The sequence below is a fragment of the Equus przewalskii genome, chromosome 25 (assembly GCF_037783145.1).
Source record: "Equus przewalskii isolate Varuska chromosome 25, EquPr2, whole genome shotgun sequence".
NCBI classification, from domain to species: Eukaryota; Metazoa; Chordata; class Mammalia; order Perissodactyla; family Equidae; genus Equus; species Equus przewalskii.
Genome location: NC_091855.1, coordinates 9765855 through 9790709, shown reverse-complemented (window position 1 = coordinate 9790709; position 24855 = coordinate 9765855). Strand labels below are relative to the sequence as shown.

The 24855-nt window shown below is 39.5% G+C and overlaps 1 protein-coding gene across 1 annotated transcript in view; it reads right to left on the bottom strand.

Annotated features, from left to right (window-relative positions):
• Nucleotides 1-23267, bottom strand: part of RHOJ (ras homolog family member J) — an 83560-nt gene extending 60293 nt beyond the window's left edge. The window contains exon 1 of the mRNA XM_008522407.2: nt 22403-23267. Within this exon, the coding sequence (XP_008520629.1) occupies nt 22403-22646 (244 nt within the window). The 5' untranslated portion in view covers nt 22647-23267. The remainder of the gene's footprint in view (nt 1-22402) is intronic.
• Between the last annotated feature and the right edge of the window lie 1588 nt (nt 23268-24855).

Genomic DNA, 24855 nt, shown 5'->3' with positions numbered 1-24855 from the left:
TCAGATAGAGAAAGATACTTATTCAGTAATGATGCTGCTTCTAAATTATCATAAAAATACGTAGCAATATTTCTATGCATTGAGCACTTGTTAAATACTGTATGGACTTTAGTTTACTTATTCCTTACAACACATCCACAAGGTAGGTTATTTAACTCTCTTACCAGTGAGGAAAGTAAAGATTAGGCCAGAAGTTACTTATTTCATGTCTCACTTTGTATGAGCTCGAAAGTCATGATCTTGACTACTATTTGAGAATACAAAACACCCTAGTTTTTAAATTCCCAGGTAACTTTCCCATTTCTTTTTTATATCCCAGTTTTCAGGATCTTCACATTTTCCTCAACTTGGAATGACTCAGCTATCCTTTGGTTACTGGCCTCATCTTTTGAATAAGTGAGAAAACTCATGGATGTGTCTTAAGAGATAAGAGGACCAAGAATCTCATTGTTTCCCCATCCTTCAGCTGGGGTTGGGAGGAAACTCCATTGTGAAAGAGGGTCAGGATAATAATAACTGTTTAATCACACAACCAAATGGGTAGACTCACCACTTGAAAAATAGAGGTATTTAAACAATTATTATGATTACGGAAATCACATTGTATTTATTATTGCTTCTCAATGTTGTATGAGAAACATAATAATCTGACAATGTTAAACCAACTATGGTTTATTGAGTTTGGATATAGACTGCAGTGAAGAGCTGCCTGCTGGGGACCGACTGTGCATGAGCTGTAGGCTCCATATTTGGCAAACGTCCTTCAATGAAGTGGCTCTAAGAAATAGACTGTGTTCGTTTTCCTGGTTATCTACTTCCCAGGCACCCTAATATGTTTTTCTCCCTTCTGCTTTTGTCTAAATCCTTCTTGAGATTGCTGTATCAGCAAAATGTAGTTTTGGGGAAGTAAGACAACTTTTCCTGTCCTGAATTTAAATTTACTAAGCACTTGTGAAAATTAATCTTTTCAAGCATCAGGAAAGAAGGAAGTATGTCTGAATGCCCAAGAATGTAAGAGTTTACTTGAGAGCAGCAGTAATGACTCTCTAGTTGAAAATGGTTTGATGAAACCTACAGGATGAGGAAGTTTTACTTCCATCCCCTGCCCCAAAATAAAACATAGATCTAGAAGGCACCCCAGGAAGTCCTTTCATATCATCCACTGCCTCAGGCCCGTCAGTCTGTTCTCTTTATGAAGAGAACTTCATATTTATCTACTTCATAACTTCCATCCTCACTTCAAAGTCTTAAGAACCAAACAAACTGACATCAATCCATATGGGGTTAGTCCATGGGCATTTTGTGTTGTTTACTCTTCCCTGGATGTTGGAAACTGACCATAGTCAGGTAAAATACAGTCTATGAGATCAGATGTTACAGAAGGACAAAGAAGTTGGGTCAAGTATCTCTCCCACATGAATAAAAACAACAACAATAGCAAAAGCCATTGACATTTATTCAACACTGATATATATATTGACACATTTGCTTACTTAATCCTCATATATCCTGGATAAGTCAAGTCCTATTCTATCCTCATTTTACAAATTAAGAAGTTACAGCTTAGAGAATTTAAGTGACTTGGCCAAGATCAAACTACCGCTGAATGACAGAACTCAGTGTCTAATTTGGATATATTTGATCCAAAGTACATATTCTTGACTACCCTACATGTGTGTGCATCCATTCATAACATAGCTGTGCAACATAACTATAAGATAAAATTTTGCCAAAGCATGACTAGTTTTCTTGTCCACATAACTGGGGAAAACAATAGTTCAAGCATGGCATGTCGTAAAGGCAGTAATTTTGATTTATTTGACTAGCTGTTAACGTCACCCAGCAAGATGGTTGGGTTCACTGAATTATGGAACTGGTCAATTTTTCTCTTCTTATTCGTAAGAATGCTCTAGTATCCACTATAAAGGACTCATAAAATCAGAGGAAAAAGGTAGAGATGGATACAACTAATTGTTGGAATTAAGGAAGAACCGACATATAAAAATAACTAGAAAGTGAAAGCATTGTACCCTTGTAACTTTTCATTCATTCACTCAAGAGATATTTATTTGAGTGCCAAATATTTTTCCAAATGCTAGAGATATGGCCCCTGGTCTCCATAGATGGATGATAAAGAAATGTGGTATGTGAGTGCATGCATATATGCATGCAATGTATTAGGTGATGATAAATTCCATAGAAAAATAAAGCAGGGTAAGTGGAGAGTAGTTCCTTATTATATATTGTGATTGGGAAGACCTTTCTGATAAAGTGGCATTTGACTAGATCCCTGAAGGAAGTGAGCAAGCCAGTCGTATGGCTTTAGGGACATAATTGCCACGTAGTGGGAACAGCAAGAGCAAAATCTCTTAAGGGGAAATTTGCTTTCAAGGAACAGCAAAGAGACAAGAATGGATGGAGGAGAGAGAGTAACCCCTTTTTTTTAATACCTCTAATATTTTTCTCTTATCCAAGTGCAGCATCTTGTACCTCCCATAAAATGTTGAATAATAATGGTAACATGGGAACCCATAACTTATTCCTGACCTTAGGGGAAATATTTATGGTCTTTCCCCATTATGCATGATCCTGGCTCTTGGAACAGGATAGATATGTAAACAAAATATGCGTTTAAGTTGTCAAACACAAAGAGATGTGTTTAAGTTGTCTATTGCTGCATACAAAGCCACACCAAAATTTAGTGACTTAAAACCATAATCATTTTTATTATCTCATGTTTCTGTGGGTTGACTGGGCGTGGCTGGGCAGTTTCTCTGCTTTATGCTATGTCAACTTGGGCTGAAGTTGTCTGGGGGCTTGACTTGGTTGGAGCTTCCCAGAAGGCTCACTCATTCATGTGGCAGTGGTGTTGACTTGGTTGATTTGTCTTGGAGATCTGCTTGGGCTCTTTTCCAGAGTGCCTTAGTTCTTCTCATTTCAGTCTTTCCATATAGCTTGGACTTCACATCATTGACAGTTAGGTTCTAAGAGGAAGGAAATCTTGGGTTCTGATGTACCAGAAAATAAATTTCTCTTCATTCTTTTGGTGAAGGCAGTCACAGGACCAGTCCAGATTCAAGAGTTGAGGAAGAAACGCACCTCTTGATGGTGGGGTGACATATTTATAGAGGAAAGGGAGGCTATCATACCATCAATTTCCTATTTTATTATTATTATTGAAATCAAATTTTAATGATTAACTTTTATAATTCTTTTTTAATCTCCATGAAGATGATCATACTTTCTTCTCTTTAGACTTATTAATATGATGAATTTTAGTAATAGATTTTCTAATGTTGAACTATCCTGAAATACTTGGAATAAACCCCTTCTGTATCTGGCTTTATCTGTATGATTCTTCATGAGGTCCTTAGCTTCTGTGATCTGAACCAGGTCTATGGAGCCTTCTAAAACTTTCAGATTATTCTCTTTTCTGCACTCTTTTATATACTACATGGGATATAGTTCTTTTCTCTTCCAGGTGTGTCCTTCACCTTCAAAAAGCATATTTTAGTGGGCAGTTTTGAGATCTGTTACCGCTGGGCTCTGTCTCCTTAGCTTCTTTCTACTTTCTTCTTTTGTTTCTTTTGTGAATTCTGCTGTTTTTGGCATCCTTTTCAAAATATTTTGGAATCTATGTCTTAGTTTTGCTAAAAATATAGTTTGCATTTTTGTTTTCCATTTTTTCTTTTGGATGGTTTTCAGAAAGGGGAGAAAACTGGATTTATGCAATTATAGTTCACATAAGACATCCCAATGAAATATTATTTTTACATAAGTAAACATAAAAATATTAAATTGATTTTCACAAACTCTCAATAGACATTTTAGAGACGAAATTTCTTGAGAAGTAAAAGATTTCAATACTTGTGGGAATAGGGATGAGATTATTACAAGTCAATTATTTATCTTCTTTTCTCTAGTAGCAAATACAAGCCTCTCCTGGAAAGCTAGAGGCAATTTATATTGTTCCAACGGAAAAGTTTTATTTTCCGTCAACTTCTAACTATAGCTTAAAAATGTATAAATGATAGTTATATAAGGGTAGTTTAAGTGATAGTCGATGCAATTGGGGAAAATACTTTTCTTGGAGATTGACTTCAGTCACTTCCAAAATTGGGCTGAGAAACAAACTGAATTAGTCAGAGGCCCCCAGGTCGGGGTATGGGATAAGGCTGAGCATTAACTTCAGAAGTCAGAGAAAGCTAGGGAAATCAGGAAAGAAACCAGCGAAATCTTCTAAACAATGAACTTCTGGATCTGGCCTCATGGGAACTACTTGCACTTATCAACTACTCTGAGAATTTGGTATAAGGTAGGCCTGGATTTTTCACTAGGGAATAAATTGTTTGAGGTATGCCATCAACAGTAAACAGTACAAATACAATTATGTCTTTGGAACAGAGTGTTTTAATATCCAAATGGTCTTATTGTGAGTCTTTTTAAGGTCATAAAAATGGATTTACATGCTTGGTTAGAAAGGATTCTTCTGGTACTGCAGCTGGGTGATCTGGACTGTGGAGACCCTTCTACGCCCTCCCCACACCTGCTGCTGAGATCATGCCAACAGTTCTGAGGCATTTCCACCCATAAAAGGAACAAGCAGGCTGTGTGCACGAGTTACAGCACACGAAGCAGCGACCTCCGGTTCTGAGCCCTGTTTCTGGCTCTCACACATCCATATCGCTTATGCATGTGTGAGGGAACAAAACAGATTAACCGCATTCTTAGAGATGCAGTCCCGGGGAAAGAGGATGTGTTTGGTTTTATGCTTTTGCTGAACCTTGCGGCTAATTATATCTTATGTCATTCTATACTCGTAGAACATTTAATAAATAAAGTGATTTATTACTAATAAGAAACAAGAACATTTGATAGTGTTTTCCAGCATGAAGATGCTTTCATTTACATTATATAATTTGTGATTCCTTGGGGATGTTTGCCTAATACAGATTAGTAGCCTGGGAACCCCTACAACACTGTGTTATCAAGAAGACAGCTTACTTCTGAGAACCTGGTTTCCATGCAGAATTACATGTTAGAGAGAATGACAGTGTTGATAAACTGGCTCAACAAGAAGTTTTTAGAGGCTCTCAGGGTAGAGTAAAGTTGGACTATGAAATGAGACTATAGAAACTTTTAAAGAGCTTTTATGGATAATACCATCTTTTTTTTTTTTAAACGAACAGAACATTTTGAAGTCATTTTGTGGGGATGAGACTGAATCCTAACCTGGAAAAGCAGAGTTGTGTAAGGGCAATACCTGAGGAGTATATTAATATATGTCCTTCTTTTTCTACCAAGAGAGTTGGGGTTTCCGTCTCTCACACACACGGAGGTAGGATCAACAATGTGTCGGATTGCACTTATTTCAGTCTTCCAGAGGTGTCCATGAAATTTAAGGTTGGAAAGCTCGTATTGAAAACATTGCTGCCAGCACTTATCTGATAAAATAGGTATGAAGTTAGCTTTTATGAATATTTCATGACTTTCCCATGAAACTCTGCAGACAGTAACCTCCAGACACGGATCTGGGGTGATAGAAGGAGGCTATTGGGCAATAACCAACTCACTGGATGTGTCGCTCCTCTCTTCTCTGCACCTCTGCGGATCACCTAGGATGATGGCAGAGTAGGGCAATGGTTAAAAATGTCATGCATAAATGCAGAACCTGGATGGAGGTGAGAAAAGAGATCTGTAACACTAAGGAAGAGCCGTCTGTCAATGCTGGAAGTTCAGTGCGGAGAGGATGGGTGGGGCCCTAGGGACGGAGAGGACCATAGGATCGCTTCCTTAGACCAGGTCCTGCTAGAATCAATATTCCAGATGGCTAGCCGTAATTTCCTACTTTTCAGCTGTACTCAACAGTATGGATAAAATTTGGGGAAAGTCCTTTCAAGATGGAACACTTTCACAAATGGCTTTCAGCTCTAAATTCAGTAAGAAGCAAACCTAAGTTCCACTCATCTGCCCCCAAGCCCCAAATTCGTCTCTTATTCGTTCTTGGTTCTTGTCACTTGTCATTCAACGATGAAAGGTGAGCGTAGAGCAGGAGGTACTATTCTATGCTCTTCCTTCTCTTCTTCCTAGTATTCCTTTGTGTTCCCCAGATACACAGAGGGGAGGAGACCAAGGAATAACAAAATGCCTTTTGAAGAAGTTGCGTTATTTTGCCTTTGTTCTCTTGACATTCAGACCCAACACAATACCAGGCTGCTCCCATTAAGAAGTGGGTCCATTCACACTGAAATCATCTTAGATCCTTTGAAGGGGAAGATGCCAAAACCAGTTTGGAAATTGTACAGCAATGTCACATTTAAACCTGTCTAGCCTAAATCACTCGTTTTGTAGTTTAAGACGATCTTCTTGGGTGTGTCCATGGAGATGTATAATGCAATTTTCATCACTAGGGCATCCATTGTGCTCCTGACGCTGGAAAAGGGCTATATCCTTTATCACCATTCTCTGGTGTCAGAAATATAATCAGCATTTATTACTCAGTGCTCCTTCTCCCCATGTGTGATTGGGGGAAGGAGCCATACCTCATTAGAAGAAGCAGCCTGGCAGAGGGGATAAGAGCATCTATTTTAAGGTGGGTATTCACACAGCTGAGAGACAACAGAGAAGGAAAGCTTGGGGCATCTTATTGCCTCAAGAGACAGAGCACAACAATATAGATATTTAGAGATAGGGCATAATGCCAGATTCTTTAATAAAAAATTCCAGTTCTGCCCTTTAAATTTCTTTATCTTTAGCCATTGAGTGACGTGTGCAGGAAGGAGGAAGGAGTTTGGGAAGTCAAGTTAAAACCACAATCTTTTATAATTCAGGGAAGACTTGGATCTTTTCTAAGATCATCCAGCTCTCTCACCTTATGTACCTACTCTGATTTAATGGAACAGGACTCCAGCAGATGCTGCTTTTAAACAGTGCCTCCCTTTGGGGAGTGAGATGGAGCTACGTGGTTGGGGATTCCAGAGACCAGCGATTTCCTGTGCTTGTCTTCATCCCCAGAATACAAGAATCTTGTTTCTGAGACTTGATGTTAAAATGAGAAAAAAGCAGAAATTTGGGGAGTGATAGAGGAGGACCACTGTCTGTACTGAAGAAAGGATCCTAATGGATCCAAGTGGAAAAAATACCAAGGATTTGGGGCTGAAAGGACCTTGTCCTTGAAGAATCACAGAGAAAAATTTTACTTAATTTTCTCTTTCCATAGATTTGGTAGACATTGTTCAGGGGTACACTTACATTATTCCTTCTGAATAACTTGTTAATTCACCAAGGAAGATACATGCAGTCCTTCCTCATTCCTCTTGTATCACAGTGTAATTTCCATAACTGAATTTCTATCATTCTCACATATCCATTAAAATGTTTCTTAACCATTTTTTCCTTAATAAAAGGTAAAATTTAAATAGCATTAGCATGAAATTTGGCTTCTCAGGAGCTGCTTGTCAAGTTAATATACACTGCCTCTCTCTTAGGAGATGTGCTTTCCTTTTCATGTAGATTCACCAGATAGAGGTGCTTCAGTGGAGAGGAAAACTCTTAACGTACGTACGGAAGAAAGTTTAGGATCCTTTAAAAAAGTAGGAGAACATGAAAAGACTAAATAAGAACAAAACAATTTTTATGATGCTCTTTCGTGAGTATGTCATAAATCTTTCAATAGCAGATTTTAAGAACCACGCAAAGGGAAAAACATTCATTAAATCCTTTGAAGTCACCATTTTCAGTTACCTTGTTTAAAGGCTGTTGGTGTTCGTTGTCACCTTACAAAAACAGAAGCCAGTTAAAATATTTATTTGGGATCAAAGAATTGCAATTCAGGGAGCACAGATTCAGGCAGAAACCCAAATAGTGTCCAGATTACAGGGGAGGGGCTCAGAACTTTTGTGGGTGAACGAGAGAAAGATGAGCTGAGTTCTACTAAAGAAGAGTCCATTGGTGCTAGATGAGGTAAGGCTGGGTTTATATTTCATAAATTGGCTTGACATTCGGTCATCAGGCAAAAGGCTAGACTTGCACTTCATTGATTGGTTAGAGATCTGGTCATTAGTGAGGTCCAATTTCATCAATCCTAACAGGATGTTCTTGTTCTTACTGACTTCTTTGAATTTTGGTGGTTTGATCCATTTTGGAAGATAAAGAAAACAAGATGTGCAAGGCCCTTCCTTTAAATGGCTGCTCTGGCTCTATTTTAATATGGCTCCACTCATGTCATCTTTCATATCATTTACACAAAAATAGAAAAATGCCAAAAGTTTTTGATGGACAAATGGATCATTCTGTGGGCAGATCCTTCTCACTCTCAAATTGCTTTACTTGGTGCTCTTTTTCTCTTAGCTTTAATTGCAGGGTTTGTGGGAGTAATCAGATATTGGCTATAAAAGTGGAGCTAAGTGTCTCTGTCAGTAGAATAGAAATTCTCTTCCTCAGTTCACAGGGAACAGGCTTCTAGAGACGGTAAAAGATAGAAATGCTGACGCAGTGATAATATCAGATAGGAAAACTATGATGGATTTACCAGCTCCCTGTGACATTGAAGGTAAATAAAATGTGTTTTTCCAAATGTTGTGCGGATGCTTTGAAAGCTTTGCATCTTTTAATCTATGTTGCTGACCTACTTTCACTCCTTCTGCACCACGGTAAGCTCTAACCCTTGGATATCAGTTGAAATTTTGGAAATCGCTCTAGCACCCAAATATATAAATAGACACAATGTAAAGTAATTTCTTTATACTGTGTAAATTACTATCCTTAAGGTTAGATGATGATGTAGTAGTGTCCAAAATAACTCATGATTTCTTGTAGGTACTTTGGGGTTTGATTATAGCTTGGAGCCTAAGATTTCTTCCTGTGAGCAGGAAAATCCCCTGAATTCTAGGTTACCCTGGAATAGAATGTCTTTTGTGAAACTGGATTCAATCTGTGGTAATTGGTGAGGATGTGAAATAGGATGTTTGGCTGATGTGGACTACCTTTAAGAAGCTTTTAATGTGTTAACTGGTAGAAGGTGAATGAAACATAAAAATCACTCAGGATGATGTGTAATCTACTACATACTAAATCCTGGTAAGACGAGCATATCTGTTACAATGGTAGAGTATTCAGTACTATAAGACACAGTGAACTGTGGTAACCACAGGGACCTATAACAGCAAAAATCTGTCAATTTAAGGATATATTATCTCCCTAATAACAAGGGAAAATATACCACAAAAAGATAGAGGTGATCTAAAAGATTATTTAGTCTAGACTTCTACATCGTGTTAGGACTGCACCTAACAATATTGACGAGATACCCCTTCCTACCAAAAAATTACTGAAGTTGCTGTGTACTGGCTATGGATTTGAAATGTGAGTTGTTCATGATTGACTTGAAGTGAATTCATGAGAAGCTACCCACTAGAAACAGGGAAAGAATAGGTCAAATATCTATGAAGGGAGTTGGAAAGATCTGAGTGTATTGTTTGAGGATGTCAAGGATGAAAATTTCTTTGGTCTGCAAATACATTGAGCCATTATTCTGAGGATGATAATGAGAATTTCTCCATCTTTGCTGAACTTGAGTGAATGGATTTGATGGGCAGCGCGATAGATTCAGTTTCTCCAAAAGGGAGTTTATGTTGGTATGAAGAGTTAATAGGAGGGTACATGAATGAAATGAACAGAGTAAAACCGCTACCGCAAAGTTTGTGCTGAATATTGACATTTAAGATTTAATATTCACTCTGCCTCTTTTGAAAAATTTGGTCAAAAACACATTTACTATTGAAAATTCCTAAGGCTTTTATTTACCAGCTCGAACTATTGCAAATGTCATATGAAATTCATTTTAACTGTGGAAAGAAGCATTTAGGGCTCACAGCACAAGATCATCCAATATGAGCAGAGAAGAATCTAGAGGAGAGAGATCATAGCCATTTTCCTTCCAATACTCTTACTTTGATAAGTATAAAGTGCCCCATTATTAATATGTATGATGTGTTCATTGCATTTCTTACAAGCATATCAGCTGAAAATTAGTACACTTTCTAGTAAATGAATGGTTGTGTTTTAGAAACATGATTCATAATTCTTAGGAGATTACACCTGGTATGCATTAAGGAGATTATTGACTTACTGTTTTTCCTCTTAACTAATCTCATTATTTGGAAAAAACTTATACAGTACATACTTTAAGAAATTAAATTTTTCTTTTTCCCTCTAGTATATAGCATCCAAAAACCGAGATATAACAGCAATCCTTAATATAATTAGGGAAACCCTTTTTCCTAGTTAAGTCACTCAGAACTCACAAGTTTGAAATTTGGAAGCAAAACCTTTCGGAATTTCTTTCCTAGAAAAATAAAACTGTTTTACAAGTTTTAAACAAAGCCAATACACTATTTCTGAATGTAAGCTCACCATGCTTAGGACATATTCTTTCAGTATGTGAGAGGATGAAACTTGAACAAAGAAAACTATCCCGACTGTTCACCCAGGGTGTGGACTCCAGTGCAGTGCAGTGGTTAAGACGGCGAGACTTGCGGATGTCATTCGTTCATTCAACTATTTATTCATTCAGTCATTCAATAGACATTTCTGGGTATATATTGTGTTGTAGGCTCACTCCAGGTATTGGGAGCATGAAAGTAAACAAGACAGAAAGAAGCTGCCTTCCTGAAGTGTACATTCCAGGGGGAGACAAGCAATGAATAACTAAACAAATTAGACAATAACTATAGAGGAAACAGACAGGTTTTGAAAGGGAGCCCAATTAAGTCAGGGTGTTCTGGCCTCACCGTGGAGGTAACATTTAAGCTGAGAGGTTTGTATCCCAGTTCAGCCACTTCCTAACCCTGTGACAGAGGACAAGTTACTCCCCTGAGTTTCAGATTTCTTGTCTATGAAATGAAGATACTTACTACTTAGAGATAATGTGAGGCTCAAAGAAGATAGCAAAGGTGACATAGGGTTAGATACATATTAAATACTTAGCCAATTAATATTAGCTAATTGCTAGTTTTATTAATAAACCATAGAAATTATGGTAAAAAGAGCAGGAAGCAATCTCGTTCATCATGTTCAGGCCACACGGAGCATTGTTTCTCTCTTGTTGGTAAGTGGAATCACATTCTGAGGCCTGATTTACTAATTTGTATTAAAACAGCTGGAGAGACTCCAAAGGAAGGCTTGGTCTCCACTAGCAGGAGAGCTTGTCAATCGGTTGTCCAGATCAGGGGGCCTGAGTCTCAGTTACAAAATTTCTGCCTCTCCCGGGATTTACATGCTATTTCTTTCAGGAATCAGATTCTATCCCAAGTAAAAGGTTTTTTGGACTCTGAGAAATTGAATTTCAGGCGACTTTCCATTTTCGTTCTTTCTTCCTTTTCCCCAAATGCTAGGTCAAAGCATGAAGAAGAACAGAAGGATTTGCAGAGGGGAAACAGATGTTTATGTTCATTTCATAACCATAGGGCTGGGTGGATATGGAAGAGCAGTAATAGTGTCCAAGACAGAGCCGCACCAAAACCGCCCTGAGGATTCCAGGCTCCTTCCTGTTTGTTAAGACTTCTTTGCTTCTTCCCATGAGAGTAGGTGTTCTCTAATTTCCCTCAGTGACCCCTCTAAAGGTCTTACAGTCGTGCTGATGATTGTTTTACAGACAGCGGGCTCAGCAAACGGTGGTTCACATTTACGCAGCTTTTCCCCCAGCCGCCAGTGCTGGGTGCCCCTGTTACCCTGTTCGCTCTTTTCTGCTTTGTGTTACAATCCCCCTTATCTGCACTCTGAGTCTCTGAGGCTTCTCAACCCACCTCACACCAACCCTCTCCCAACACTTTCTGATTCTCAGCATTGAGTGTGCTCTTCCTTCCAGAGTCTCTCTACATCCCAGCCATGGGAGCAGATCTTTTTTGAGGGTGCTCTGGTTCCTCATTTAGGAATTTGCTAGCTGCCTCCGACAGGTTTTAAAGGTCTCTTCTGTTTTACATAATTCCCCCTGTTAGAAATTACCAAGTCAAGAAGTGATTTATACATATATCTATTTTTATTTATTTATTTTTATATTTTGAGGAAGATTAGCCCTGAGCTAACTGCTGCCAATCCTCCTCTTTTTGCTGAGGAAGACTGGCCCTGAGCTAACATCCCTGCCCATCTTCCTCTACTTTATATGTGGGACGCCTACCACAGCATGGCTTGTCAAGCGGTGCCAGTCCACACCCCAGATCTGAACCGGCGAACCCTGGCCACTGAAGCTGAACGTGCGAACTTAAGTGCCGCCGGCCACTATCTATTTTTAAATTCCTTTTCATTGATTGATGGTTGATTACAAAATTGTTTCTCTTTACTTGATTTATAGGCATCTTCATAACATTAAAAAAAGTTTTCTGAACTTACTAAATTATATTAGATGGACCACTATATGAACTTATGGTATCCAAATGGTTTTCAACTACAAAATGGCAATTTGATAGGTTCCACCTAAGAAGAAATGCCTAGGATTCTTGTTGAAATTTATGTTTACAGCTCTTTCTCTTAGTGGGTCTGGTATAGCAGCCTTGGCATGGACCAAAGAATCTGCATTTTTAACAAGCAGGTTTTTCTGATGACCAGGCAAATTTGGGAAATACAAGTGCGTCATTTGTAGTTGAATGTAGTTGACTAAACACCTAATTAAATATAGTACTTAGGGCAATTTATATGGTTTATGGGTCTATCGTATTTGTTATAAGAAATTTCAACTTAGTGATTGCGGTGACATTTACTAAATGTCCATTAAAATCTGTTCACCATTTCTTTGGTTATACAGCTAACCTTTCTTACAATTGTGCGTGGCCTAGGATCTAAATTCTCTCCAATGAAATGTGAATAGATGCCACTTGTGGACCTGACCCACACCACCCCTTTGCCCTAACTCCTCCATATTCTTTCCTCTTCCGCTGTCTAGTAGAGCATTACAAAGCTGTATGCAATAGCAGAGTAACAAGATGGAACAAAGTAGATCCTTGAACGACTACATGGAGCAGAACCATCTCACCAACCTGAACACTTGCCCAGCTCTGTTATATGAGCAAAAAATAGAATTCTAATGGTCTCAATCATTGTATATTTGAGTCTGTTTGTTACAGCATCCTAGCCTATCTAGTGTGGCGCCATGATTCAAAAACCTAAAAAAAGTGTACTATTGGCTTAGCCATTAAATGGCAGGTGATAAGAGAACAGAACAGGCTAGAAAGACAAAGATCTATCTTATTCTATGGCAAAACATTTTGTAAAACTATTGTCTGTGAAACTTGGAAGGTAAACCTACGTCCTACTGAATCTCTAGCACTCAAAAAAAAGATTGAGAAAAGCCAGAATGTTAGTGTACATTAACTGTTACTGTGTTTAACAAGGCGCTACAAGAAGAGAAGAGCTGAATTGGTTGTTTCTTAAGTAGAGACTGATAGCACACAGATATTAACGGCCTTATAGTGTCAGGATATTGATTATTTTTGGATTCCATAAATAGAAGATACAATTAAAAAAGAATTTGAGCAACAAATGTCCATTCCTCTGTCTAAACAGGGAGTCGTCCCTGTGTCAAAGATAAAATCTAGGGTGTTGCCCTCCCATCTAAGCCTACGGCTTCACGTGACTTCTAGGTAGCTGTTGCTAATTTGAGAGTAAAAGGCGTTGGCTAGAGGAAGCAGACAAATAAAGTATGTTTAAGAAGTATGTCTAAGGAAGACACACTTTGGCCTTGGATGTGGATACTGGAATGGAATTTACCAGAAACTTGGTAAGTTTTTGAGAGAGGTGTATTTCCAAAGAAACTCCAAACTTGGACTAAATATGCTTATGACTGTAAAACAACACTTGAGTCCCCCAAATTGCACAAGCTAGAAGAGGCTATGAAAGTTGTGCAGCCTACAAGAAACAGATACCCGCTAAGGCCCAGTTCAGATGTGTGTCATGGGGGATAATGGACGAGGAAGAAGGACCTCTCGAAGACCCGAGCCAGGGAAAGTTGAGAATAAGGGGCGAAAGAACTCCTCCTAGAGAATAGCATCAGAGTCAATTCAAGAAACTTCCCCGACCCTGCCTGGGCAGGGGGTCTTCCCAGTGTTTGCCATCAGGATTCTATTATTGCTATGTGTCTTCCATTCTTCCCTTTTCTGAAAGAGGTTTGAATATTTTGGTTATCCCATCCCTGTGCTACCACAGTCTAAGGGGTGATTTTGTATATGGGTAGATAACGAATCATCTATTGAACCACAAGGAGTTACATCTCCATCAAATGGAAAGGACCGTGAATCACCTGTAGACTCTGGACTTTGACCTGGTGTAGTGACAGAATGGGACTCTTAGCAGTCCTCTTGGGAAAAGGGTGGGCTTGTTTTACATGTGGGAAAAAGTGTGCCAGGATATTTGGTGGCTGGAAAGTGTGATGCAGGCAGAGATGGCTAGTTTCTATGAAAATCCATTCTTTCCTCCTTGGGGAAAGTAGGTGTACTTTATTTTCTAGCCTCTCTTAGAGTGAAGTGTGGCCTTGTGACTAAGTTTTACCCTATGGAGTGTGACTGGCAGTGACATCTGTCACTTCCAGGCCTAGAGCAGAAAACTTTACATTCAAATTTCTCCACGTTCTTTCTCATTAGATTGTTTGGATGCAAATGACGATGAGATCTTAGTTGATGGCAGAGACACAAGATGGAAAGAACCCTGGTCCCTAAATGGCCACGTGGAGGAAAGCAGCCCCACTGACTTGAGTACCTGCCCAGGACCATGACAGTAGCAAGAAACACCTGCCAATATGTTTATCCCTTACATGTGTGGGTCTGTTTGTTATAGCAGGCTAGCATACCCTGACTAACAGCAGCTGTTTGATTAATGTTATTAGTTATAAACCTATACACTTACATTGCTTACTGTTTCATGACTTCCACTCACTCAATTATAGGAATTACTTGGGCAAATTGGAGAATATCTTTGTGCCTTGACCTGGGAAAATAATAACAGCTCATAAGATCATTGTGAGGAGGCAATGAATCAATGTATGAAAACATTTCATATATGCGTGAATCATAGCAAGGACTATGTAGTGAATAGCTGTTGCTATTTGTGTTAATGCAAATTCTAGTGGCATTTGAGTTTCATAATTAATACTACCACATTGCTTGTAGGATCACATGTGGCCATAATGGATTTCATCCTGAGATTGGGAATGGAGAACACCATAAATAAAGGCTGTGTTGTGAACCCAGATAAAATGCTGGGTGAATCCACATGAATCAGCACCTTTTGTTTCCTGAAAATTGGGCACATCCAAAAAATTGGTAGACTTGAAAGTATTCAGGAATGATGCCAGGCCACTTTGTGACTCACGGTTGGTCCCTGTTGAATTCTTGATGGAATTTATCCTGACTGCCTTACACCCAGAAAATTACTGCTTGGATTCTATTAACTAACCCAAGTGGTGGCATGGATCTTTGTTTGTGGCAAACTAAGTTTTCAGCCTTATCAGAACCTGTTTTGTTATACAGAGAGTAGGGCCTCCATAGACCCTTACGATCGGTGTTCAGGATTGAGGGAGACACTTTCTGTTGAATTTTCTTACCTGTCCTTTCCTGAGAGGCCTTATGTTTCGCTCACCTTCATGCTGCCTTTGTAGAATAAGCCAACTATATCCCAAAACATAGACGTCCAATGTGCTGAACCATTTCTGAGCCAAATTTGCTAACTGCCCCACAAGAAGAGAGAGAGAGAGCAGATTTTGAAAAAGCTGTCTCAGAAATAAAATACTGTTTACCTGAAGCCCAACCTCAATGGGCAGTTAGGTAGTAAAATTTATGAAGCATTTTCTAGCCTGGACAGTGAAGGGAGCCAGGCTGCGTGGAACTAAAAGTCTTGATCACAGGGACCCTGTCCACGGAAGCCTCTGTTGGTCACAGTGCTTGGTTTGTCACCAGCTAAAGCTGGAATGCAGGAGGATTCTGAACTGCAGATGCGGTTTCCAGTCCTGGGAGCATGGCTTTCTTGGGTCACTCTGTCACAGATACTTAATTTTCTTGTTCTTCTTTCCTACTCCTAAGAGATGCAGCTCACATTTTATCATCTCTGCAGTATGCTTTGGGTTTTGGAGTGTGATTTCCACTCCCAATGCCTCTGAATGTACTTGCTCCCATAAGCATCACAATGTAGAACGTGGAAGTAACTATCTGTATAATTCCTGTCACTGCACCTTTTGTGTGGCCTCCAAGAGTCCAGAAAAAGCTTCAGACATACATTACACTGCCTCAAAAAGAGATATCGGGAGTTGGATACCTATGAGACTTGGGGCTTTTGAGCATGGTTGCTTTTAGAAGGAGCAGAGTGAGTGATTCAGCTGGCCCATTCTTGTCTCTTCTTCCACAAACTTCTTTTATATTTTTGTATAAAGTTGAAAACCTAATGATTTATTTCATAGTCCCATGAGAGTTGTTTTAGGTTTCTGTTTGGCTTACAAAAACAGAATCTCATCCATTCTCTGGGGACTCTCAAGTGTCTTCAGAAAGAGCAAAAGAGAAACTCCTGAATAAATATTCCCAAACGGGCAAAACTATGTCCCAACTCTTTACAGGCCTGGGTTTTTTTTTTTATGCACTCTTTATTTTTTACGTTATTTTCCCCTGTGGATTGGACCTAGTTTCCTCCCTTGCTCTTGCTATTAACGTTGTGTTGGAGTCTACTTTGAGCTGATCACCATTCAACTAAGTGGAAAAAGTTAGAACTGTCTTTCAGCTCTCTGTGAAAACAAGTTCCTTTTACATCTCACTTTGCTGACAGAACAACTGGATTTTTTCCCCCTTTCCATGAATTGTGTTAATTTCCTGCACAGGCAGCCTGAGTTTGAAAATAGTGACTTAAAATGAATTTCCAAACACAGGTGGTTTTTGACAAACTCTAGGAGGGATGGGTGATAGAATAAAAAACGGAGGTATGAGGTATGGAGAATGAGGTATATTACGCACAGGTTTCCACTTGAATGGGCTAATTTTACATGCCCATGCACATAATCATACAACCACAGATATAATCTAATTCAAATACAGTCTAACCAAACTCAAAATGGAAGTGTTATCCTTATGTCATTTGAAACATTAACTGATAATACTTTACTAGTGAGAGGCCTGCTGCAAAACTCAAAGCTAAAGATAAGATAAAGACAGGATGGGAGGGCCGGCCCCATGGCCTAGTGGTTAAGTTCAGCATGCTCTGTTTTGGTGGCCAGGGTTCGGATCCTGGGCACGAACCTACACCTCCTATCAGCAGCCATGCTGTGGTGGCGTCCCACATACGAAATAGAGGAAGACTGCCACAGATGTTAGCTAAGGGACAATCTTCCTCAATAAGAAGAACAGAAACAAAGATAGGATGGGAGAAGAAATGTGGTTGTTCCACGGTAAGTGGGGAAAACTCTAAAGGTTGTTAGGACAACTTGAGTCAACCTGGAAGGAAGTAGGAAGCAGGGCCCAGGGATGCTTCTTAGGCACACTTGGAAAAGGCATGAGTGACTTTTTCTACCTTCATCCCACCGCCCTCAATTTTTAGCCCTAGCCCTTAGTTGATCTTGGGGTTGCTTTGGAATATACTTTTTATATAAGAACTAAAAGTGTTTGAGTGGGCCACCCAAGATTTAGGTAGGTTTTTGAATATAATGCAAATGGAGCAATTTGAGTACATCCCATCTGTTCACAAATAAAATGTACAAACTGTAGACTTACATTATTCAATAGACGTGACATTGGCCAATTAGGTCAAGAAAATTCAATGCTGTATTACAATTTCAGTAGAGATAAAATGATATTTAAAGTGTGAACAAAATAGTTCAAAAGTATAATAAATTTAATAAATATTTTTATATGTTTATTCCTGAAGAGATATCTATTGAACCAGAAATTTGTTCATTTATTCCTCACTTTTAATGGACCAGGAATTACCTAAGTACTAGAGGGAGGAGGACGATTAAGACGTGCTAGTTCACTTATTCAGTGACTGTCTATTGAGAGTCTACTATGTGTTGGGCTCTGCTTTAGAAGCTTGGGATAGAGCAGTGACTAAGACAAAGTCCTTGACTTCCTGGAGTTTACATTCCAGTATGGGATAAAAATGGTAAGCAAATAGATATAAGTATAATGTCAGGTAGTGTTAAATGTTATAAAGAAAGATGTAGCAGAATAAAAATGTAACTCTGTGTGCATGTGTGTTTGTTTGTGTGTGTGAATATCTTAAATAATGTGGTCAATTGTAGGAGAGGAGGATCTGGGGGAATAGTGTCAGGCTGGTGGAAGAGCAAGTGCAAAGTCTTTAAGGAAGGAAGGTGTGTGGTGTGTTTGAGGAATAGCGAGATGGCTGGTGTAGCTGGAGCAGAAATACTGAAGAGAAGAGTGTTAGGAGATGAAGTTGGAGAGCTAACAGGGACCGAGCAATGGAGTGCCTCATAGAGCATGATAAATGGTGGAGTCTTAGTGTGAGGGGAAGCAATTGGTGGATTTGGGGCTGTGGATAGTCCCTCTGCCAGCTGTGTGAAGAACTGGACTACATGGGGCAAGATAGGAAACAGGGAATTGAGAGGCAATTACAGCAGTCTGGATGGGAGAGGATGGTGGCTTGGACAAGTGTGAAGGGAATGGAGGTGGTGAGATGTGATCAGATTTGAGATGTATTTTTAGCATTGAGCAGATTGGTAGTAGGAAAGAATAGGAACTAACGGTTTGAATGGAGAGGGAGAGGTGTATCGTCCAAGGAAGAAAGGAGTTCAGGATAATACCAGTTTTCATTCTGAGCAACTGGGTAGAAGATAGTGGTTACATACTTCTATGGAGAAGACTAGAGGAGGAGTAGATTGGGGCAATTAAAAAGCTCTGTTTTGTACAGGTTAAGTTTGAGATGCCTATTAGATATCCAAATAGACAGATATATGAGTCTGGGTCTCAGACAGGTATTGGGGGGTAAAGATATAAATTTGGGAGTTGTCAACGTATAAGTAAGATATAAAGTCATGAGACTAGATACAATCAACCAGGGCCTGAGCGTAACTAGAGAAGAGGATCATGGGGCTGAGGACTGAGGTATGCCAACATTCAGTGGTTGGGTAGAGATGGAGAAGGCAGCAGAGGAGATGGAGAGAGATTTACTTGTGAGGGGAATAAAAACCAGGAGAGTGTGGTGTCCCGGAAACCAAGTGAAGAAAGTGTTTCAAGAAGGATAGCAATAAACCATAAGAAAAGTCTCTGAGAGATCAAGTAAGGTGAGAATTGAACACTGGATTTGGCAAGACATGACCGTTTCCTCACGAGCTCCCAGCACAGTGGGAGTGGGAAAAGATGGAAACAGACGAATTGCTGTACAATGGTAGAAGAGTGTTCTAAAAATGTTAACACATATCTGGAGATGGGTTAAAGATGGAGCAAAGAACTCTCCTTGGGGAGTCAAGGAGGGCTACATAGAGGAGGTGCACTTTTGGATTCTGGTAGGTGGGAGGAAGAAAAAATAGCTAAGATTCATAAAACAAAAAAATCTACTGATTGTTGATTTTTCTACAATCATTTATGCAAAAATAATAGTTCCTCTTCCAAGCGAATATCCCACTACTATTACTCCATGTAGACATAGTTATCAATTTTTAATATACCATATTTATCAAGTATCAGTACACATGGTTCCTATATTATAAGGACAATACACACACTCTATCACACCCTGCTCCATTTGGAGAATACTCTTGGGATTATATTTTTCCTTGTTGTATTCTTTGTGTTTTAATTACATTTTAATTCCCTTTCATAGCTGTGTGCAAATGTAGAGATCTTATTTTAATAAGAATAGCTACTATGTACCTAACACTTATTGTGTGTAAGGCACTGTTTTAAAAACTACATGTGTAAATTTATTTTATTCTCACAAACAATCCTAATACCTCTATTGTCCCTTTTTTTCATTTGTGATAGCTGACGCACAGAAAATTTAAGTAACTTGCTCAAGGCTACACAGCAATGGCAGAGCCAGTATTAGAACTGGGCCATCTGGCTTCAGGGCTCACCATCTTGAGCAGTATGTAGTACTTCTATCCATACTATTATTTCTCTACCTTCCTGGGATGGGCGACTATTAGAGAAAAATCTTTTTTCAAGAGATAGGCTCTCTTTGACTTCAACTGCAATTTTCTAAAGACTCAGGAAACCAGTTGCAGGTTGTCATTTCAGAATGGGCCAGTGGGGCCCAGGGACTGGATACTGGGTACTTCTCTACATGGAGAAGCGAGTGTTAGTTCTTTTACAACTGATTGGAGATTCTCATGTGACTGTGTAAAGTTTTAGCTTCGGTCAGCTCATACATGGGGAGGGTGGTGGTAAAAGGAGTTAGAGTCTTTGTGATGGAGAAGATCCCTCCACTAATGGAAATGTCCACTTCATTACGATCCTAGACTCCTGTGTCTCGTGTCTTCATTTCGTCTATAACCTAACTGAAAGCACATGAGATGATTGTGTACTTAAAAAGGTACAGAGTGTAAATCAAAGCGGCAACGTTTGTGAATGCCTACTATCTGCAAAGTATTGCTTCGGGTTCAGTAGCTGTGATTTCTTGAGAGCTGAAATCATAGAATAGCCAAAATCTTTAAGATGCTTTGATGCTCAAATAACAGTAAGTATGTACACAATTGAAATATAAAATAATTTGATCCTAGTGGAATCTAGTGGTATTTTTTTTTTATAGGCTAACTTTATCTCCAAAGATGGTTTTATCCTCTTTCTTCCTGACACTACACTATAATTGGTTCACCCAGTAGATGGGGATGGGAGGCATAATTTTCAAAGCACTTGAAATCTCTCCCTTTCGTAGATTTTGGGTTCCACCTTTGATCTAAAAATTTTGAAATTAGGTCCCAGCCAATTTCCCTTTCCAGCCAGAAAGAGGGTGCAGAATAGACAACTTTGGCTAAGATGTTTACAGCTCTAGTACCCCAGCAACTTTCTTAAACTGCAGACCCCCTAATTGTATACTTAGTGTTTTCCCTCGAGGTGAAAGTCTACCTGTTCTTCTCTTTATTCTGTTCTCAATAAAATTTTCTCTCCTGCGCAGAGTCATTATATTTTCAGAAAAGCTTAAGGGAGCCAGCATTCAAACCTGTTCTTAATGTCTACAAATATAGAAAACCCTGGGAAATGGATACTGTTTTTACTGTGGTTCTCTCTCTCTCTGCTGTGTAATACTGTCATAAATCAAGTAAATGCAGGAGGAGGAGGGGACTTAGGTGATTGTTTAGCTCTGGAAAAGAAGCTACTTCCTACAGAAAGAGGATCTTCTGTGGCCACACAGCAAAGCCAACACTCACACAGGTTTCCTGTGGGCCATTTCCCCTCGCTGAACCCGACCCAAAGCCAAGGTGGAAGGGAGAGAAATTTTCCTCTTATAAAATCTCAAATCTTTGATCACTTACCAAGCTGATCACTATGTTCAAAAAAGTTATAAAATCTAGGCTAGGGTAAACTTGAAGAATTTCATGAACTTGTTCTTGAGAAACTTAGTAAGATTTATTTTGGAAATTAAGAAAAAAAGTGAGAGTCAAAATGGAAAAATTGGGATAAGCTATCACACTGACAAGCACATCCACAAACTTTAGAACATAAAAAAATATAACTGAAAGAATTAAGTTGTGACTATACTATCCTAACTTTCATGCTTTAAAATATTTCCTGCCCAACTTTTTCCTTACGGGACATACTTTAAAATGATTCAAATTTTACTTTTATCCTTATTTTTACTTTTAAAGACATATCAGTTTAAGATTTTTTTTTAATTCAAGATATAGATTACCTAACAGATATTTAAACCTTTGTAATACTTTTCCCTCCATCTACAACTCCAGGAAAATAAAAGTATAGTAATACAGCACTAATTTGTATAGAAAAATGAGTTCCACTGTTTATTAATCTTAGCATTTTCATTTACAGATGACATGAGATGAATATATGAAAAGTGGCAAGAACACTTCTTTCACCATTTGTGTGGTTAGCGGTGATTTTTTTTTTTGTAAAAAAGAATTGAGATGTAATTACATTACATTTTAAAATGTTCACAATAAAAAGGTGATGAATCTTCGGGCAAATGTTGAATAAAATCTCTGGTCCTAAAGCCTAGAGGGTAGTTCAGGAAATGTCCCCAGTGTTATTCACTTGATTTAAAAGCAAAAAAAAAAAAAAAAGTGTTACACTACAAATTGATGTACAAATGTTCTAACAATTCCAGCAAAGTCCTTGGTTGTATGATATGCTACTGCCAGGCCCACACCCCAAACTGATATTGGAAAGAAGCCAGGCCCCTCTGAAGTTGGGGTGCCGCCTCCCGCACCATTCACCCATTTGCAGGGCCAGATTCCACCTTTTCTTACCTGCATAGTGGTCAAACACAGTGGGCACGTACTCCTCCGGGAAGGCGTCGTTGGCGTAGCTCATCAGCAGACAGGTCTTCCCCACAGCACCGTCCCCCACCACCACGCACTTCAGCATCTTCTTCTCCTCGTTGCCCCCGCAGCCACAGTTGCTGTCATTTCCCTCCTTGCAGTTCATTCTTGCGGCTCCAGCTGCTCTCACTGTGCTGCTGCTGTTGCTTCTCCTGCTTCTCCCGAATCCCATGAAGCGGCGGGAAGCGAGCAGCAGGCTCCAGATCACTCTGCCTTACTTTGAGTCCCTGGGATGGTACAGACTCGTCCGAGGCAGCTGGCATATGCCCTCTTGCTTACCATACTGGTAAAGAAAGGTAACACACACTTGAGAGAATTAGTAAAAGGGTCTGTTCCTTTTCCCTATCAGTTTGAGTTAAGAAACCCTCATTTTCACCAAATTCTCGGGGCTTCCTGGCAGTCTGGAAATTTCAACAGCTTGAGGGTTTCACTCTGCTCTCCCCCTTCTCCACCCCGGCTGAAGACACGGTGGAATTTTGCTAAATCGTCCCCATTTTCCACTTCACATCTAACATGGAGGAAGGCTGAGCTTTTTAATGGAGTTTCCCCTTGCTTCCTCCAGCTTGCCGAGTGTCAGGAAATCATGGGTTTCCTGCTGCATTCCATATTAGGATCAGTGGGCCGGGGAAGGCTGCAACAATGGGAGCTCTGTGTGTGTGTGTTTGTACTTCTGGGGAACGCTGCCAGGACATGGAGTGGGAAAACACCAGGGGTCCCACTGCAGACTCAAGCTGTCAGACTTCCTGTTTCATCCACTGCTGGGGAGGCTGTTTGCTTGTGGCTGGCTGGGAAGAAGCTGACGAAAGGATGGAAACTGGGGAGGACTGTCTGCCACAGAAACAGAGGGAATGGTTTAAGTGAGCAGAGAGAACCGCACCAGCCGTTGTAGGATAACATATGACATCATCCCTCACTGAGTCACAGTTAAAAGCTCTGTAAATTAAAAATGGACAGTTCCTCACATACTTAAATGAGAAACCTTAAGCAAGCCGTCCCTGCAATAAAGAAGAGAACCTTCCAGAGCTGCATTGTTCCGAAGGGAAACTTTTTTGCAGATCGTAGGTGTAATACGTGTGATCGGGTTTACAAGCTGCCGCATTTGAGCGCTATGCGCAAACGCGTATTGCAGACACAAACATTTTTATGGTTGTAGCACATAAGAAATCAATCAGATGTGGGATGTTTGCATCTTCTTATTAGTGAATAAACACACATGTGCTTGGCTCACGCTCTTGGAAATGAGAGTGTGTGGGACAGCTTTATTGGTTTGTTCCAGGTCCCCAAATGCTGCTTTTGCGTGGATGGTTCTCTTTGTGATTTAGTCCTCTCCCCTTGGGTCAGCCTGGCCCTCTTCAATTACAAAGGAGCACTTGGCAGCTAATTTATTTGTCTGTTGGGTCACTCGAGATGAAGCCCCTTTGAAGCCCTGCCTTTGATTAACGTACTTGGTCTTAGAAAAGAAGTGGTACTCTGTAAATGATTTTGACAAATGGGTCAAGCACTTTTTTGATGGGGGAGTTCCCTTTCTTTGAGATTTTGAGCACTTATTTTTAACAATTCAGATTATCCAATTGATTTGAGGAGGTTATTTTATGGAGGGGATGAGAGAGCAGTAGTTTCATAAGTGGCTATCAAAAAAATATATATCTGTATCTATATGCTGCTGTATAATAGATACATCTCCAAATTTCTTGTGCTTTGGATTATAGTAACATTAGCCATTGTGCTTAGTGTCCCAGTGTTTCTTTCCTATAAAGGAGTGGAGTCTCAGTCAGGTTGTGGCATATCTAGTAGGTTATGCTGCTGTAGCAAACAACTCCCAAAGCTCAACGGTTTAAAGTAACACATGTATTTATTGCTTGCACGGTATCTATTTTGTGTATTTTTGTCATCTTCATTCAAGGATCTAGGCTGGTGGAGCCGTCACATGGAGAATATTGATGATCACCATGGCAGAGGAAGAAACTGATGTGGTGAAGTGGTATTGGCTCTTAAAGCTTCCTCCTGGAAGTGACACTTCTGCTCACATTCCTTGGCCAAAGCAAGTCACATGCCCATGCTAGGTTCAACAGGGTCAGAATTATAATCCTACCATGTCAGGAAGGAGAGAGCTAAATATTGTTGAATAGCCTAAATGACATCCAGAGATAGTTTCGTGGAGGTTAAGTTAGCAATATGAAAGTTGAATTGTTTATGTTTATTGCCATTCTGAACCATTTAAAGACACCTATGACTGCATGTGATTTATATAGTTTTATTTTCATTTAATCTACTTGAAACATATGGAATACGTGATAATAAAATTGCAACTTGAAAACTTGTTTTTCTTTTAGAAAAAATGCTTGAGCATGAAGGTTGTAGGAGGTGAAGGAGTGATTGGC